Source organism: Papaver somniferum, chromosome 2 (assembly GCF_003573695.1).
Source record: "Papaver somniferum cultivar HN1 chromosome 2, ASM357369v1, whole genome shotgun sequence".
Classification (NCBI taxonomy): domain Eukaryota; kingdom Viridiplantae; phylum Streptophyta; class Magnoliopsida; order Ranunculales; family Papaveraceae; genus Papaver; species Papaver somniferum.
In genome coordinates, this window is record NC_039359.1 from 40697741 (window position 1) to 40717867 (window position 20127).

At 36.1% G+C, this 20127-nt stretch overlaps 2 protein-coding genes across 4 annotated transcripts; one reads left to right on the forward strand and one right to left on the reverse strand.

Moving 5' to 3' along the window:
- The first annotated feature begins 12602 nt into the window (after nucleotides 1–12602).
- On the forward strand, nucleotides 12603–15043 carry LOC113353149. Of its 2 annotated transcripts, none has more exons than XM_026596841.1 (3): nucleotides 12603–12857; nucleotides 12985–13088; nucleotides 14691–15043. In XM_026596841.1, exons 1-3 carry the CDS (start codon nucleotides 12700–12702, stop codon nucleotides 14720–14722), a joined length of 294 nt encoding a protein of 97 aa, XP_026452626.1. In that variant the 5' UTR covers nucleotides 12603–12699; the 3' UTR covers nucleotides 14723–15043. The 2 variants fall into 2 exon arrangements, with proteins under 2 accessions (XP_026452626.1, XP_026452625.1); XM_026596840.1 differs by lacking the exon at nucleotides 14691–15043 and adding an exon at nucleotides 13238–14680.
- A 379-nt stretch (nucleotides 15044–15422) lies between these two features.
- LOC113347442 (tRNA pseudouridine(38/39) synthase-like) lies at nucleotides 15423–20108 on the reverse strand. Of its 2 annotated transcripts, none has more exons than XM_026591095.1 (15): nucleotides 19879–20108; nucleotides 19736–19795; nucleotides 19496–19658; nucleotides 19333–19405; nucleotides 19181–19223; nucleotides 18736–18846; nucleotides 18253–18331; nucleotides 17856–17952; nucleotides 17643–17703; nucleotides 17396–17526; nucleotides 17151–17268; nucleotides 16715–16838; nucleotides 16155–16259; nucleotides 16001–16069; nucleotides 15423–15701 (listed from the first exon to the last, which is right to left on the reverse strand). In XM_026591095.1, exons 1-15 carry the CDS (start codon nucleotides 19999–20001, stop codon nucleotides 15652–15654), a joined length of 1407 nt encoding a protein of 468 aa, XP_026446880.1. In that variant the 5' UTR covers nucleotides 20002–20108; the 3' UTR covers nucleotides 15423–15651. The 2 variants fall into 2 exon arrangements, with proteins under 2 accessions (XP_026446880.1, XP_026446881.1); XM_026591096.1 differs by having other exon boundaries at nucleotides 19513–19658; nucleotides 19879–19961.
- Nucleotides 20109–20127: the final 19 nt, after the last annotated feature.

Below are 20127 nucleotides of genomic sequence, written 5' to 3' on the forward strand. Positions count from 1 at the left end.
ATCAGGGCTTACTCGATAGCTACTCAGATGCCCGCTCGTTGAATATTTATCACTAACCCGTGGAATTCTTCTGGGAAGAACCACAAATTGAAGTGACGAAATATTATGAGGAATCGTAGAATATTGTTGAATATTCAGTTAACGATTAGAGATAATTAATTGATGGCTCTATACTAGCAGGCATACTGTCTAGGAGCATTAATTAACTGAGAATTGGGAGATATGAGCTTGTTGAAACGTCATATTTCTCTTATATAGTCAGGGAAAACCTTGTTGCATCCTGAAGACGTTATTGCACTATACTAGCAGGCATGCTGTCTAGGTGCCGTCCAATCTTTCGATTCTATATAGAAATAATTACTGAAATTGCTCAGTATTCATGAGATGTGTCGTTGCCTCAGCTGAGAGACTACACATCTTCGTACACTCTGAGAGACAACATTCTCAGTCAGAGATTTTATGGCATGATCTTTCATGCTTCAATGAGAGACATGAGCCTCAATACACATCTGATTGCTGGATCAGGAGCATGTATAAGTATGGTTTTACGATTTTGACCCTTGTCGATAATCCACCATCTACATTCTCATAGCCGAGAATTTTTGCTGGAGTTTGTACACTCTGCCCGGTAACTTAAGTCCGCGAACCTAGTCTGGTAACTTGAGAAGGTTTATATATCTGAAGATGATTTCTGAACTTAAACTTAAAAAGACTAAGGAATGAAGTTTGCAAACCGTGGCTATAAAAGTTCATGACCCGATTCAAGTGAATCAAATCGTCTTTGCTTCAATTGTGTCTTGTGTAGTACATGAGATTTCCTTGCAATTGAACAACTCTCTAACTAGTTCATCTGAAGTCATTTGAACTAGTTATGGTGAAGAAGAACGTGGTTGATATGAAATGCTCATATGGATAACCATTTGGTTAACTATTGTTGAACCAACAAGTTCATACGTTTGGATACGGTTAACAAACCTAGAGGAATGCATTGTCAAGTGAGTGTAACAAGCTAAGTTTTAGATCTAACGGTTGAGAAATATTATCTTGAATCTAAATAAGGTTTTCATCTAACGGTGGATATTGATTGCTTTGTTACCAAGGTAACTTAATTGCAGACTATATAAAGGAGACATCTAGTATTGTGCAAAACTAGTCCCCACACCTTACGTGTGATACTAGTTTGCGTACTAGAGTCGATTCTCCTTTAACCTTTGGTTTTCTTCTTCTAAAACTAGGTTAACGACTTAAAGACTTCATTGGGATTGTGAAGCCAGACCGATACTACTTTTATCGTAGTTGTGTGATCTGATCTTGCATCTTCTATCGTACGAGTACAATCAGATTGATTGTCTTGAGATTGATATCTCTGATAGGAAAGATATAAAAAGTAATCACAAACATCTTCTTCTCATTGTTTGTGATTCCGCAACATCTTGCTTCACTACCATACGATTAAGATTGTTATGAGGTGATTGATAACTCTAGGCTGTTCTTCGAGAATATAAGACTGGATCATCAATTGGTTCCTGTTCACCTTGATTATTATCAAAAAACGGAACAAAACCTTTTAGGGTTTATCTGTGGGAGACAGATTGATCCTTTGATAGACTTGTCTGTGTGAGACATATTTGTTTATTGTCAAAGCCTGCGATTTTGGGTCGTAGCAACTCTTAGTTGTAGGTGAGATAAGCTAAGGGAATCAAGTGCTCGGTATCCTGCTGGGATCAGAGGCGTAGGGAGTATAACTGTACCTTGGATCAGTGGGAGACTGATTGGGGTTCAACTACAGTCCAGTCCGAAGTTACCTTGGAGTAGGCTAGTGTCTGTAGCGGCTTAATACAGTGTGCGTTCAATATGGACTAGGTCCAGGGGTTTTTATGCATTTGCGGTTTCCTCGTTAACAAAAATTTTGGTTTCTGTGTTATTTTTATTTTCGCATTATATTTGTTTATATAATTGAAATAATACAGGTTGTGCGTTTAGATCATCAATTAGAATAATCCAACCTTTGGTTGTTGATTGTCATTTATTGATCCTTGGATATTGGTCTTTGGTACCATCCAAGTTATTCCTTGTGTTTGATTAAGGACTCGCTGATTTCTATTAGCTCGAGTAAATCAAAACAAGAGAGAGATATTAACTCCTTGAGACACTTCTACTTAGATTGAGTCTAACTGTCTAGTTTATTCTCTAGAAAGTATTTCGGAGTTAGTCCATACAGATTTCTAAGTGAAATATTGGGTGGTGTTGTTAGACCCTCGCTTTATCAATATGAACCATTGTCTTCTAATGGTAGAGACAATGGACTCGGACTCATAACCACGAAGCATAGTCACATGAAATATGTCATGAATCTGGTTTGTGTTTGCTGGTAGTGCAAGTCATATGCTACCTCTTTAATCTTCTCAACAATCTGAAATGGACCAATAAACCGTGGTGTGGGTTTACCTTTTAAACCAAATCTAGTAATCCCTTTTCTTTGCGATACTCGTAACAGTACATGCTTCCCAACTTCAAACTGTAGCGGACGTCGACTATGGTCTGCATAACTTTTCTGCCTACTCTGAGCTGCTCGAAGGCGTTCCTTAATGATTCTAATATTCTTTGTGGTCTCTGCAATTATTTTCGGCCCAGTCAACAAACTGTCTCCAACCTTTGTCCAACAAATTGGTGATCTACACGGTCTCCCATATAATGCCTCAAATGGTGGCATACCCTTCCAGCTACCTTGGAAATCCAGTACGCACGCCCTAAGCATATCTTCCAATACTCGAATAACCCGTTATGATTGTCCATCTGATTGCGGATGAAAACCTGAACTAAGAGTAACATTGGTACCAAATGTTTTTTGAAGACCCTTCCAAAAATCAGACGTAAACTGAGCACCCCTATCTGATATAATGAATAACGGAACACCATGTAACCGAACAATCTCAGAAACAAACACCGGTGATAACTTGTCAACTGAATAAGTAGTCTTGACTGGTACAAAATGAGCCGTCTTTGTTAACATGTCCACTATAACCCATATGGGATCCATACCATCACTAGTTATAGGCAACCCACTAACAAAATCCATTGTGATATGCTCCCACTTTCATTCTGGAATAGCCAAGGGATGAAGAAGACCCCCAGGTAACTTATTTTCAGGTTTTACCTGCTGGCATGTCAAACATTTCTTCACAAAATCAGCAATAGACTTCTTCATTCCAGGTCATCAAAATTTCTTCCTAAATTTCTGTACATCTTAGTGCCCCTGAGTGTATAGTGTAATGAGATCGGTGTGCTTCATTTAATATCTCCTCCCTCAGTTCTGACCCGCTTTCTTCGACACCCATAAATGATTCCTAAAACGAAGCGTCTCATTAGAATGCAGCTTCCAGTCCTTGTTGTCTTTGTCATTAGACATGTCTAAATACCTTACAAAGTCTTGACTTTCAACCTGAGCCTTGGCTATCCTCTGAATCAAAGTAGTTTGTACTGTCATTTGAGCTAAATATCCTTTGGAAACACTACCATTTTCTGATTCCTGAAATGTATAATCCGCAACTTCATCCAATAACAACCATTCCTTAACCATCAGTTATGCTAGAATTCCCTCTCTCTAACAATTAAGAGCATCAGCCACCATATTTGCCTTACCCGGATGATACAATAAGGTAAATTTGTAGTCTTTCATGTACTCTGTCCGGCGCCTCTGCCTCATGTTCAAATCCTTCTGTGAAAACAATTACTGCAGACATTAATGATCAAAATACAAGTTGAATTTCTCACCATATAAATAGTGTCTCCAAATCTTCAAAGCATACACAATCGCTGCCATCTCCAAATCATGCGTAGGGTAATTCTTCTCATGAACCTTTAATTTCCTGGAAGAATATGAAATGACCTGTCTATTCTGCATTAACACACATCCAAGCCTAACGTTAGATGCATCTGTATAAATGTCATAAACTTCCCCTGGACTCGGTAATGTCAACACCGGTGACGAAGTTAAACGACCCTTCAACTCTTGAAATGCAGACTCACACTCATCCTTCCACTCGAATTTAACCCCTTTCTGTGTCAACCGACTCAATGGAAAAGCAACAACAGAAAAACCCTGCACAAACCAACGATAATAACCTGCCAAACCAAAGAAACTTCGGATTTCTGAAACTGTCCTTGGTTGCTGCCAATTTAAAACACTATCAATCTTTGAAGGATCTACTGCAATTCCCTCACTTGAAACGACATGACCGAGAAACTTAACTTCATTCAACCAAAACTCACACTTACTAAACTTTGCATAAAGTTGATTTTCACGCAACGTCTGAAGAACCTTCCGCAATTTTAACTCATGGTCCTCACGAATCTTTGAATAAATCAGAATATCATCTATGAACACAATCACACATTCATTCAAATATGGCCAAAGTACCCTATGTATCAAATCCATGAATGTTTCTGGAGCGTTAGATAAACTAAAAGGCATAACAAGATATTCATATTGCCCTAACGTTGTCCTAAATGTTTTCTTTGGAATGTCACCTTCCTTGATTCTCAACTGATGATACCCTTTCCTAAGGTCATTCTTAGCGAAAAAATTGGCATCTTTCAACTAATCGAACAAGTCGTCTATCCTTGGAAGTGGATACATATCCTTAATAGTGATTTTATTCAACTCCCTATAATCAACACATAACCTAAACGTATTATCTTTCTTTTTCACAAACAAAACATGAGCATCCCATGGAGAAAAACTAGGTTGAATAAATCCTAAACTTAATAACTCTTCTATCTGTGACTTTAACTCTTTCTTTTCACAAGGAGCCATATGGTAAGGATTTTAAGAAATTGGAGAACTTCTCGGCAGTAAATGAATGCTAAAATATATATCTCTTTTTGGTGGTAACCCTGACAGAACGTCTAGAAAAACATCCTTAAAATCACACACAACAGGTATCGACTCCACTGTCACCGTATCTTCAGAACCCACAAATGCAAATGGAGATTGACCAGGAAAATGAAATGTAACTACTTTTGCATAACAATCCACACTAGCATGATATTTAGCTAATCAATTCATACCTAATATATATGACATCAAAACCACACATCTCTAACACTATCAAGTATTCAATTAATTCTTGGTCAGTAACCACCATCACACATTCCTTGCAAACTCGAAAAGGAAAGGTTTTTCTCTTTAATGGTGTAGCCAAAGCTAACATTTTGTTGTTACATGCCATGTCTAACTCTAGTTCAGTTGTTATGCTGAGATTAATAAATGATCGAGTAGAACCAGTGTCTATCAACACATGAACTAGATGATTGAATAATTAATATTTTACCTTCAACCACTTGATCGGTCGCCGAACCATCCCCTTCAACCATTGTATAAAACACTTGACTCTCTACTAATGTTTCTTGATTAGAAGTTTCTATCGGCTCCATTGCATATACCGCTCCTTGTTGAGTTAACCCTGTTGAGGGGTTCTTTGGGCAATCTTTCTTGAGATGGCCCCATTCACCGCAGGTAAAACATTTGTATGAACCCAAATTAGAACTTGTTGGTGCAGCCGGACGTACTTGATGGAAACGTACTCATCTCCCTTGAGGTCTAACTGTAGGTGGACGTGTTATGGGTGGTACTGATGCTGATCCCGTTGACCATGGCCTTACCGGTGATCTGAAAAATGTTTGATTAGGAGATGATAACATTGGCCGCTTTGCTGGATTTTGTCTTGCTGAAAATTTTTGCAGCCTTTCTCTAATCCGGGTTGCAAGTTGATCTTCCATCTCTTTTTCATAATCAAGTGATCGATTCAAAGCATCCTCATAAGTCTTGATTCGTAAACATGAAAGTTGTTTTTGCATCTCGGGATCCAATACTCTGATAAATTTCTTCGCTTTAGCTTCATCAATGGCTATCAACTCTGCTTCATATCGCGACAACCTTATATATTTATCATTATAAGCGCTAACGGACATACCACCCTTCGTTAAAGACATGAACTCATAAAATTTCCTATCTCTTGCGGCATCAAGTACATACTTGTCTATGAACAAATCTTTAAACCTGTTCCAAGTCATTGTTCTACTTTCTACTTTCATTATTGCATAACACCAATCTCGTGATGGTCCTCGAAATCTGTAAGCAACCAACTTGACCCAAGTACCTCTATCATTGGATACATGTTCTGCATTTTGCAACCATTCTTCCTCCTTCTTGGGATCTGGAGGGATACCACTGAATTCCTCTGAAGCAATCTTTAGATATTGCTGAAGTAACTGTTCAGATTGATTCTTATTTCGTACCGGCATAATCATATCCCCTTGGTTTGAAGTCTGACTTGTACTCCCTGAGTTATGTCTTGGAGGTAAAATTTCAAGCCTTTCTTCTAATAACAGTTGGTGTTGCCTCATATCTGCCACAAACTTCATTAATATCTCCACATTACTACTCTCAATTTGCTGACCAGATCCACCTTCCAAACTCTGATTTTCAGTATTGTCTGCCATTCTTTCCCACCGCAACAAGAACATAAATCTTAATATCTAAAAATTTACAAAACATATTATAAGCACACTACTCACAAACAACATCAAATAACCACTACTATATTCAATATGATTTTTATTCTTGATGTCTTTTAGATTCTAGCTTTTACTAAGCGCCCATATAAGATCTACTAATGGGTTCTGATACCAACTTTGTAGCACCCCCTTTTCCAAAACATTAATTAGGATATTCAATCCAAGACTAAGGTAATAACTATCTTAAGCTAAGTTATTAAAATGAGTACACAAGGTTGAAAAGAATACATAATTCTTACTTTATATCAAAGGGGAAATACAACAAGACTTTTTCCGATAGAAAGTGACAAGAACCTGACCAAAAGAAAGATGAACTATGCAGACACTAAACTATCTTAAACTGAACCATTATCTTCAAGACAAGTTAAGAACATAAGCTAGACATTAAAGGTTCAAAATATACATAACTATCTAATTTACAAGTGTGTTATTTGTCAGTACATATAAACATTCAGAAGAAGTTAGAGTCTTACTTACAACTAAAACCAAAAAACTCCTTCAAAAAGTTACATAAACTGCACAGCACCACCGAGACCAGCAGCGATCTCTCAAGGACACAATTTAAGGCAATCTAATCAATCCAAACATTAATCTCTCCTTCAGTCGAGTCAACACCAGTTACATCAAAGCTTTCTGCCACTAAAAGGAGATGAAAGAGTGATCTAAACAAGCTCAATGGATTCTTACACTTCCCAAATATAATCATCAAAGTTGAATTTAAGACAATGCGAATTTTCCAAACGTTGATAAACATTTAACCCATTGAAAAAAACAATTATGTATTTCAAATACTAAAAGAAGATCAACGCACGCAAACACAATCATATATATGAAACTAACTCCTTCTTCAAACAATGTATAATATTGATGCCAGCCACACTAGTGGGTAATATTGCGGTGTATCTCCCTAACCATTGCATAAAAGCTGAAAGTACGTAGGTATAAATGAAGGAGAAGTATCCTATATGCCACAGATGGAAATTCTTATTTCACACACATTCACAAAGGCAAGCAAGTACATTTCAGGTCATTTCCAAGTAATGGATAGACTAACTACAGAGTTTTTGAGAATCAAAATCCAACAATGCATGAATTTGTTTAAGTGCATAAACATAATTTTGTAAAAAGACATCAATGGTTAAAAAAGAGAAATGTAAGTCCCCACCTCAACTCACAACTCAAACCTTAACCTCTGTATCCCGCCTATCGAATCCAAAGACACTGTCAACCTTCAACCAAGAACACAGATAAATCCCTCTTTGATAACTCTTCAATTTCTACAGATCTCAACTAATCGATGGGTTCACGATCATAATCTTCTATTCTCTCGAAAATCAGAACTCCACAAAATTCACTTGTTTCTTCTGATTTTCTCTCCACTTAGTTTTCCTACTTTCTATGCTACAGGTGTTGAGATAAAGATAATGACATAAGATAAGTTTGAGCGTTTAAACATATCTTTACTTTTCTTGCCAAACATACCCTTAACACATTATCATGTGTGTCAAAGTAAGATTTCACCACGTGGCCACTACCTGATGATGACTAAACTCAGAAACAGAAATTCATATTTATATAGATTCCTAATATACTATTAAATTAATTAGCTATCAACAAAAAAATAACAAGGTATACAACAGAATAATTTAGCACCCTAACTAGCAATTTCTGAAACCAAAGCTATCCAACCGAGTGGTTGGTTTTTCCACAAAAATTGAACTAATAGCGTCACAATTATTATTAATTCTTCCCTAATAATTCAATAAACAAATGACAGATTATTGGAATGCTACAGTGACCCTATGTCACCGTACATATTTATAATATGTACGGAAGCTCTTTCTAAGCTTCTTTTGTATATCGAAATGACTGGAAAAATTTCAGGTGTCAAAGTCACAAAAAAATTTCTTTATGTCATACACCTATTCTTTGCCGATGACTCTTTTCCATTTACTTCTACGAGTATTTCTCAAGCTAGGAATTTTCTATACATTCTTAAGATCTTTAGTGAATCGCCTGGTCATTAATTATCAGAATCAGGGATATATTTTAGCAAGAAAGTTCAGAATTAACATTATAAATTGTTAGCTTGAATCCTTAAAGCGGGTAGAATAATAAAAATAGATAGTTACTCAGGTACCCCTCTATTCTTCAATATAACTAAAAGTTTTAATTATCAAAACATGTTAGATAAAGTGTATAGTAGATTTCAAGGTTGGAAAGCTATAAGCAAAATTCTTGTCACAAACATGTAGAACTATCTTTTTTTTGTTACTAGTATTATGCCTATGTATCAAATGATGTGGTTTTTTACTTCCTAAAAATACTTTATATAAGTTAAATGCTTTACAAAGAGATTTCTGATGGCAAAGAAACAAATGTAATAAAGGCATTTATTTAAAAGCCTGGGATTATATATGCTCAAGGAAAGCTATTGGAGGTCTAGGTATTAAAAACCCATATATATTCAATTTTTCTATTCTTACTAGACTAGCTTGGCGCCTGATATAAAATACAGATAAACTTTGTTGTACTATTCTCAAGTGTAAATAATTTCCTAATACAAAACCTCTTTAACTATAAGAAAATATCGATCAAATCCTGGGCTTGGACTAGTATTTATAGAGGTTTAGATATAATCATAGAAAATCACTGTTAGGAAATAGGAAATGGAAATGATATTGAAATTTGGAATGAAAAATGGCTTCCTAATGGCACACCCCCCAAACCTAAAAATGATAATTGTACTCAGCTTGTCTCGAAGGTTGCTGACATATAGATGCTTAGGGTTGATGGAATTTTAATCTTATTCAGAATTTGTTTGACGAAAATTCAATACAAGTGATTAGGAAGTTAGAACCATCCGGTAGCTTAGATAAGAAAGATAATAGAAAATGGTTACGGACTAGAGATTGTGTTGTTTCTGCTAAATCGGCTTACAACTACCCGAGAATCATACGAATAATAATGTAGAGTGGATTGGCATTTGGAAACTAAATGTTATGCCTAGGGTAAAAATATTCCTTTGGAAAACTTTGAATGATTGTTTAGAGAAAGTTTAGGAAGATATACTCCCATTGATATTCAATGTCCTTTGCCCAATAGTTTGATTAGTGAAAGTGTTTTTCATTTATTTACTAAATGTGTCTTTTCGGAAGCCATTTGGAGGGATTTATCCCTGTCTAACAACTTTTATGCTGCTGCTAATTTGAGTTATAAAAATTGGTGTTTGTGTTGGTTGAAAGATAGTAGCAATAAAAACTGTTATTCCTATATTCTATGTTATATATGGAAATATAGATGCAGAGTTGTCTTCGACAATGTTCTTCCTAACTCTACATATTTGATTGAATTCATCCGAAAAGATTTTCAACAATATATTAAAAACAAAAAGATTAGGCCGATTAAAGCTATCCATATTAAAGTTTGTGATACCAATCATCCTAACTGTGTTTGTAGTATTAATATTCCCTTGCAGGATATCAAATATGCCATCTTTGATGCTACATTTCAAAAGAATTCTAATAAATTTTCTTATGGAATCATTAGGATGAGTAACTTATGAGTTGTGTCATACTTTGCATGAGGAACATGATGCTGCACCAGCACTGAGGAAGCTGAATCCAGAGCCTACAGAAAAGCTACCAGGTGGTCTCAAGGATTTGGAAACGGAAGACTAGTCTTTCATAGTGACACTCAGAATGTCATAAATAGTATTAAGAAGAATAATATTTCTATCAACTAACGGTCTAAAGATATTTTGCTTGAAGTTTTATATTATAACAAGTTTTTTATTAGTACCTTTTTCAGTCTTATTCGGAGGTCTTGTAACAAATTAGCAGACAGGTTAACTAAGCATCTAAATAGATTTAGCAATCTTTATATTGATTCCAGGTCTTAGGATGATTTTAGCAAAAAATATATGGCTAAGTAAGCTTTGTAACTCAAACAAGTAGTATTAGTTTTCCCTTGGTTTTATAAATTTCCTTTTCATCAAAAAAAAAAGTTCTAAAACAAACAATACACTAAATTATAACGGAGAACTTAGCTAAGGAGATACGCAATAACAACATCTCTAATACTGGGGGTCAAGATTATCAAATATGGAAATCTTATTAACATATATTTTTTGGGGGTCACTGGTAAAATACAAAAATAAATAAATTAAAGATAAAAAATTTCACCTAAAGTTGATCTCCAATTTCCAAGGTCTTATCTAACGAACTTTGTTAAAATTTAGAAAAAAATGATGATGTAGACATAAGACCCAAGGTCGTAGAGAAATTTTAATCTAGACTTTCTCCTTTACCCATACTTAGTCATGTCATATTTTTTTATGACCTTCATCTTTGCATTAGAGATGAAACTTGATGGAAAAGGTCTTAAATCTTAGGTGTGGTACAATTTTAAGACCTTGACCCTTTGCATTGGAGATGCTCTAAAAAAATAAAGGAAGCAATAGTACTGTGGTGTTGGTATTCCAACAAAGTAATCTACATACTGGTACCCACATATTTAAACAATCTTTTCTTTTTTTTTTCCTATATTTTTTAGCACCAAAATCATAAATTCCTTTCTTCGGTCCAAGGTGGTATAATGGTTGGGATACTTCCTTCCACTGCGGAGGTAGGGGTTCGAACCCGTAATAATTCTTTAAGGAGTTAAAGATATAGTCCAAGACCATTTTTCCAAACCATCAAAACAAAATCCAAAGCGATGTTTTTCCCCTATGATCAAACTGATTTTACAAACAAAAATTCTTAGCATATCACCTATATAAACAACTCAAAAACAACTCTCTCATATAACTTTCAATTTTGAGGCCCAAAAATAGCCCCTTGCAAATTCGAAAGGGGGCGTGGCCGCCTATGTGAGGAGGTTATTTTTGTGTTGTTTAATGGATGCACAAAAATAACTGCAATTCTGTGTCAGAATGGGTCATCAGCTGGTTTTCTTCAAATGAGCCTGTTCAAGAACCAAGATGGTTATTCTCTCTTATGATAGTAATATGGATAATATGGAAGAATAGGTGTGATGTTGTCTTCCAGGTATTAACCCTCAACCCTCATTTTTTTGTGCACAAAATACTTTATCATGTAGCTTCTCATATGCACTGCATAGACCCCTCAGAGACTGTGATAAACACCTCTAGTAATAATATGTCTCAGTGGAAACCTCCTACTATTGGCGTTATCAAGTTTAATGTGGATGGTTCTTTTAATGATGATACTAACCCGTTTGGTACTGGCATTATTTGCGTGACCATACAAGTACATGCCTTGAAATTAAAGGGAGTTGTGTAAATGGAGCTCTAAATCCAGAAGCAGTAGAGTGCATGGCAGTAAGGGAGGAATTATCGTGGGCTAAAAGAATGAAGCACTCACATATTCAAATTGAGGCACATGCAAAGTTAGTTATTGACTCCATTAATGGAATATTTTACTCGTACAATGGGAGAATAAGAACTTAATAAAAGAGATTAAGTATCTAATCTCTAGTTTTTCTTTTTGCGAGTTTATTTATTTAAGCCGAGATGACAATCAGGTTGTTGATGCCATTGCTAAGAATGTTACGCAGACAACGTTACCTATTGAAACTTTTGGAAACTTTAATCCAACTATTTGTGGTCTTTTGGTAAAGGACCATAACTTCAGCTGATACTTAATAAATTTTCGTTTATTAAAAAAAAAAATGGGTGGTATGCATAGAAATACTCGTTTACAAAATGTGACCGGTGACAAGAGGGAACAAGTAAAGTTTCGGGTGTAAATAAGAAAAAAGAGTTCATTTTGGGTCCAAGAGCATAGCTCGGTGCTATTCCATCAACTCCAGTAAGGAGGAAGTCGGGGGTTCGAACCCCATCATAAAAGTTGTATTTAAATTAGTTGTATAGAGGGGTTTGGCGGAGTTGGGTCTAGTAGTGAGGCTAGTCCAACTGGCTGGATTTGGGTAGGGGCCTGAGTCCGGCTTTAGCCTATCAACAAAAAAAAAAAAAAAAAAAAGAAGAGTAAATCCGGCAATTTGCTTGCTCGATTATTTTCATGGAGAGGGTTTAACTTTGAAGGTTGAAGCTTTGCAGAGGGGAAAAGAATAAATATTTCTCTACACACAGAAAAACAAATGGCAGCAGCTTCGATTTCTCGAACATCATTATTTATCCGTAATTTCTGTAAAACAACGAAAACTATAAACACTGTTTCTCATTCCTTCTCACTTCCAACTGCAACTTCATCTTCAAATTTCCTCTTTCAACAGGCTCGAATCTCTACTCCTCGAAGGTAGTTTTTAAAACCATTTTGTGATTTTTGTTTATTTTTTGGTTAAAATTGTGTCTGGGGCATTGATTTCTGAATACAAATGTCTATTTTGTTTTTCTTTTTGTGTTGAATTGATTTAAAATTGAAGGTTAAGAAGAGAAGCATTGTTCCTGAATACCTTGCACCCAATTCACAGCGCGACTGCTTGCCTTGTCTCTAAGCTTCCTACTGAAGTCAGCACATCTACTGACGGTTAGTCTAATTATTGCATTTTGTTTTTCTTTCCGATAGACGATATACCCTCTGAAATAATATTGCTAGAACAACAGTAGAATAATGTGCATACTAATAGGTTAGATTCAAATGATCCACAACAACAGAAGTATGCTGTTTTTTTGCAGACGCAAGTGATGGGCTTGCAGTGAATCATCTTAGTACCACTTCCACTTAGTAGAGCAACTCTTCAAATATGGACCCATCACCGGCATAAGTTCAGACCCATCACCGGCATCTTATTCGGAAGCATTTGTTCTTTCTTCTGGGTCCAATCAGCCATCATATCAAATCTGTTTTCTAGAGAAATGTCGTCATGTAAAATGCCCACCCAAATGTAGAGAAACGTCATCATATAAACCCACCCAAAATGCTTGCAGTGCACAAACTCTCCTCCACGGACCTCTCTGCATCCCTCATTTCAAACTATCTTTACAATTTGACCTCTGGATATACTGTTGTCCCAATCACTGAGATTAGGCTATCTATCTGAAATTGAAGGAAGTTTCCTTTAGTTTCCTGTCAATAAATCCAGCAAGACATTTCAGTATAAACTGTACAGTCAGTATGCTTTTTTCTTTTCTTTTCTAATAGACAATATACATGAGAACATCAAGAGCACAATCTGCACACTGCTAAACCCAAACTAGTCATCGCATACAAGTGGAAGCATCCCTGTCAGAGATCGAAGTGATACTGACAACTAGTGAATGTTTTGCTTTCTGAATGTGTTACAAATGCATTTACTAGTGTCAGTTGCTAGTCTTTACTGTCATAAGAGCTTCTGGCCAGATCTATGATGTTATACGTACCGACTATAGATGAAATTGTCACTCTCAACTGTACTTCTTATATTTGTTGAAGAAACCAGTATGATATAAAGTTACTAAGTGAGAGGTGTGCTTTGTTCTTCCAGGGTTTAAATCCTACAAATTGTTTGTACTTGAAATTATGTGCGCTTTGACACACTCTAACATTTTTCAGTTATCTAACGTGGCAAGACTGTGAAGTGCGGACTACATCTAACACTAGATGCTATGTGATTTTTGTTGTTTTGATTCACCCGGGACTACTCAAATGTGTCATTACATTGCATTTTTTTTCTCCCTGACCTCATTATCAAGTTATGCTGTAAGTTTAGAATGCTTTGTGTTTAAATTCTTTTCATTGATATCTCATGGTAATATCACGATACTGATAGACTCCACCAGTGAGTTTCATACTGTCGGATTGCCTATAATCAAGAATTAAGGTTTATTATGTACAAGTTTTTTAGCTCGTTCAGCTTTGGAGTAAGGTGGAGCTGGGGGTGAAACTACTGTGTTTTCCCTCAAGCAAAGAGAGTCAGATAGATGTTGAATAAGAGGATTCCATGGAGGAGTACCTTGAGGGGTTATATTTTATCGGCTTAAGAGTAGTTTGTTTTTCTTATGCAACAACAAATCCTTGTATCGCAGTCTGTGGGTCAGCATGCTTAGCAAACGTGCCCCCTATATATGCAGAAGTTCCTTTTTAGTTCTATCTGTAAATGCTGCTTGCAGAGACTCTAACATCAATATTTTCTTATTTGTTCGGTGACAGGTAGGTTTGCCAACTATGTTAGTCCCATCTAATGGCTGCCATATTTAAGGTGCTGCTCCTCTTCATGGGAAGTTTTTGGATTTTCACCAATGCAGAGGTTCATAGAAGCAGTTTCTTCCCTTTTTCTATTAGTTTAATTTTCCAGTATTTTTGTTAAGAAAGTCATCCGCTCCGAATTGTCATCATCTTATTGATAGATTAGATCGAACAGAAAAGATATTAAAATGCTTTCTGTATCAATTTTCCATTCCATTGGGAATTCACAATGAGAGTTTTTTTTTTAAACTTGACGCATGTCAAGCTGTCAACCACCAATCTTGGGCAGTTCCCTTACAAATACTACATTGCATTAATGAATCTTATTATTGTGTTTAAAAACTACCATTGCTTGAACCATGGAACCATGGATTTGATATTAACGGTCATGTTCGAATAATAGTTCCGATTTTCTTCTTATTTTTGGAGATAAAAAGGAGGGATTTTTGGCATGTTGCCATTCTAAAGTTAGGGTAGACAGAAAAGTTTTGTTTCTTTGAGTTGACAACTCTCAAGGTGATCAAGGTGAGAATGTCTTCCGTGTCTCTCATAAATATTGGACGTATGTGGAATGCAGTCTAGCAAAGCTGCGTGTGCATACCATAAATGCCTAGGTTTCAACAGATGTGCATGAGGGAAATCACACTTCCGCACCAGTCAAATGTTTGAGTGCAAATACTAGAAAATCGATAAAAATGCCGAAGAAAGACCAATCGATTAAATTTAAGAGAATAAGAGATTATACGCCATAATGAGCGTGTAACAAAAGTGCATCCTTAAGAAAAAAGAATTACTTGACTACAGGACCATTTCCTTTTTACGTTTACAAACGTAAGTGGAATCTACTATAACTAGTACAGTTCAGTAGGCTGTCTGTGAACATGTGACAAATGTTTCTGATGAACCAAATTAATCAACTCTGCTCTTAAGATTTTGTCCTCGATTTATGTTTCGCCAGCCGCTCATCATAGGATGCTGCAACCAGTTAAGTAGCATATCATATAACAAGGAAGAAATAAAACACATAAATGTGCTGAGAGCCTGAGATCTAGATCATGGAAAAATATTCTGAGACGTGAGCAGTAAAGGGCAACAACAATGTATTGCAGATTTACAGTCTTATTATAACATATAAGGCAACATAAGCTTAAACTTTATGAAACAGTAGACCAGCTAATTAAACAGACAAATGAGAACAAAAAGATCATCCTGTTTTTGCATATAAATTATAAGTGCTTAAATTTTAAAAGGGTGCATACGAAAATGGTACTCACGTTCTGTTGGCCGTGATATGAGAGGGATGTGGGTTGCCTTCTTCTTGCCATATACTGAGGGACCTCGATCTGAAAATTCAAAACTACCATCAGTACCTAAAGCAAAAGGCAATCACACAAATAAGGTTTCCTGAGGGCCCATATTTCCTTTTACCATTTGTAGAAGAGCAGTTTAGCAGTGCCTCCAGAAAGATAGCAGCTTGGAGTTTGTAAGTTTTGAACTCATTTGTTAAGTGCTCCATCAAACCCTGCTCTGCATCTACACATAGTGTTTACAATCAGACTAAGTGATTACAAGATCAATATGTCATTTTGACTTAATCTTCTTAGCTTTCTCTAGTGCTTCACTATTTCCCTCGTATTTAACTGAATCATTTATATTCTCAGTCATGCCAAAATGGTCAACAGTTGAACCTCGATAGTTTAATAATGAAACTAAATAGCCTATATTGGAACAGGAAAAAAATTTACTCATTCAGCAATATTATTAGTTTACCATTAATTAATTCATCCACGTTTAACGTGTAATCCTAATAGCGCGAGATACAAATTATTCTGTTGTCACTGACTACATATAAAATATGCAATACAACCCTAAGAAAACAAAGAAGGTCATAGGTACATGCACAGTCGTCTTCCAGAATTATAGAATGACATGATTTAAGAATTACACAAAACAGTATATAATTTGAAATTTTACCATTATATGAATACCTGGTGAACAGATAAAATTAAGATCTTTGAATTTGCATGACTGGAGAACCAATGGAAGCTCAGTTGCCATGACATACTGCGGTTTCCTTGGAATCTTGTTTGTATCTAGTAATTCATCTATCACCTATATAACATTTTCGAATATTAGCTCAAGCTTTCATAATAATGAAGAGGGAATAAAATTGAAAGAGAACGGTTTTATCAGATAGAAAATCCATGGCCTCCTCCATCACGTAACGTAGACTGTAAGAGGTTTAACAATGCAGTTATAAACATTTTTGGTGCATAAAATAAGACCAGCACAGTTTATTTGATGTTTATGCAAATAAGAGATATTAAGGTAGTCAGTATTCAACATGGGGCCACACAAGGTTTTCATGAATCATAACGCATTAGACTATCAATGCCAATCAGATTAAGGATATAATTTACGCACAGAAGGGGATTCAAGACCTTCACCAATCATAAATAATACAGCAACCATGCAGCGGACCTGGTGCCACAGAAAAGCACTACCTTTAATGGTCATTGCCCAAAGCTGACTGTCTCTGGACCTGTAAATAAAAAACAAAAGCATTTGTTATGGAACACGAGTTCGTCATAATGACTCCTCTTAAGAAGGGGACACATGTAAACAGAGAGAGAAAAATGGGACAGAGTTCTTAGAGAGACAAAGTTGACCTTTCATCGCAAGAAGAAATATCAAATGCTATAATATTCCGCATGTAGTGGTGCACATTCACTGCATCCATCTTACAGAAGTTCCTGAAATCGTGCTCCCCGACAAATTTCGTACCAGCCTTTTGCATCGACTAATAAAACATCAAAAGAAAGTGCTCGTGAGAATCCTTTAGTACCTAAAATTGCCGGTTAAAATACGATATCAATGCAGAAAAATTCGCAAAAAAAGCAGCAAAGACTTGCATACCAAGGTGTCAAGATTTGTGCTCCAGAATAGATACTTGTACTCCCTGCTCAAACAGCTAAACCTGGAGTTGTTAAGAAAATTGACAATTAAGTCCAGGCATTCACATGGCAGAAAAACAAAAAACAAAAAAATCACAGTGAGGTAATTTTAAAGAAATTTGTAGAGATCCTATAACAGAAGAATAAGAAAACGTAGCTGGAAAGCTGGCCAAACCTTGCATGGAAATCACTAGGAACGGGACACCAGCCAATGACTCGGATGTCATTTGGAAGGGCTCTGTTCAGCACCCTCACATAGTCAATTTCCTTATCTGAGAAAAAAAGTGGGTGCAGCATCTAGTCATCATAAGAGCAATATACTAACCACTCAGGATAGCCTCGTCTAAACTTTTTGTTTTTCACTAAAATGCCTCCAGGCCATTTTTCAAAAGAAGACAGAAAAATGTAAGAAAAGAAAGACATGGCAAATGTTTAGGAGACGAAACCTGTGGTTCATGATAATCATGTCCACTGCCTATTATCCAGAAAACACTATACGGTTCCCACAAATAAACTATGTATGATCACTGAAAAACAAAAGAAAATAGATTAACAGAGAGAAGATAACATACCATACATGGCTTGTGTGGGCTTGCAGTTTTCATGCTCCCCTGTGTGTTTGAGTTTTGACCGTAGCAACAAAGCAATTACCTGCTCAAAATATCAAACAACGAATGATTTTGTTGAAAAAGAAAAAAAAACGATCACTTGAATGGGAGGGCATAATAAGATAATGTATGAACTGTAGTATTCGATGGTTGATGACTTGAACTACCAAGATTCCACTCTCAAGTCTAACTAATGACATCCAATGACGTCTACCTTCCACTACAATGTACAGGTTTACATGGATTTGACTCGTGAAAAAGGAATAATAGGTCTTTATCCCATCCACGAGATGCACTTTGGGCCCCTTTAGAACGGTCAACTGTATTGCAGTCAGATGGTAGCTAATGAACAGTAGAACTAACACACGATAGCCAATAATGGCTTCAGACAGATATAGAAGGATCCATGCATGAATAAATTTATAAAGACATTAGCATTTGGTTTACCTGCCCAACAGAAGAAACACCTTTGTCTGTTCTCCCACACCTAGAGTATTGTGACTCTGACTTGTCAACAACCAGAAGCCTTGTCGTCACGAGAGCTTCAAACAATTCAGACTGGATGATGACAAAACTAAAATAAGTAAAAGTAAATGTCTAAATCTAATATGTGCCGGACACCGATCCAGTAGCCATTAATATAGTACACCATATGAACATGGTTAGGCACCTCATAGCTAGATGTCATGGAAGTGCCACTGTGCCAGCATGCATATGCAAGGACAATAAAAGAATGCCTAATAATATTGCAATTTATTGATATAATAATAGCAAATCAATCTATGACTGATAATGATGATGGCTCTAGCATGAAGAGGACTTCCTAGTTTATTCCCTTTAGGTTACGAACTATAAAAGTTAGACATGGAACCACAAAAACAAGTATGCCAACCTCAACAGTTGGATTTTCTCCCTCACAAGAAAATCCATTTAACCTGCAAATAACATAAAACATGATTAGTAAAAACACAAGTTGAGATAACAAAGTTGACAAATTTGATAGAGTAGTGACACAGACATTGTATATCTGTAACTAAAACTTACCGTTTACCAAAGTACATCATTTTAAGAGCAACATATCGCTGGGGATAATTATGCAACGACTTCATGTAACCCTCTGCACAAAAACAAAATCATGATTTATACACTCCAATAATAAGCAGATGTGGTTTTACTATAATAATGAACTCTATTTTTATTTACATACTCTTCACTCTTTCTTGCCTTCTTGTTCTAATTTTATGAATGGGTTTGATTCCGCCCTGTATATCGGAGTTCTTATTAGAACGAAGTTCAACATCTCCACTCTTTCTCTCCTCATTTTCAGAATTGTTGTTGGATACAACAATTTGACTCAAACTCTTTTCTAACTGCACTCCAAAAAACCCTAAAATTAATATCAGATAAAACTTAATTTCACTGAATCAAGATTATTTCTTGGACCAACCTTTTGACAGTGGCAATTCGAAATCTGGGCCAACAATGAAGCATTCTCCATCTCTAATTCCTGATTAAGTTGAGAAAAAAACACACACCGTCAAATAGCTGAAACTGGGATTTGAGAGAGAAGGAGAGAGTCAACGGTGATACCTTTACTCTGAGTTTGAGAGATTTCAGCTCGGAATGGAGGTTACTTATGGCATCTCCACCGTCCAGAACTTCCATCGGAGTATCTAGGGGAGAAGAATGGTCATCTTTTCCTTCTACCGCCATTATAATTTTCTGTTCTCAGAGACCTTAAACCTTTCCTGAAATCTGAACTCGGATTTTCTCTATCATGTGCGGAAGTCAAATATATTGTGTGCAGCAGCCCCCACCTTGCTATGGGTACCCAACGGC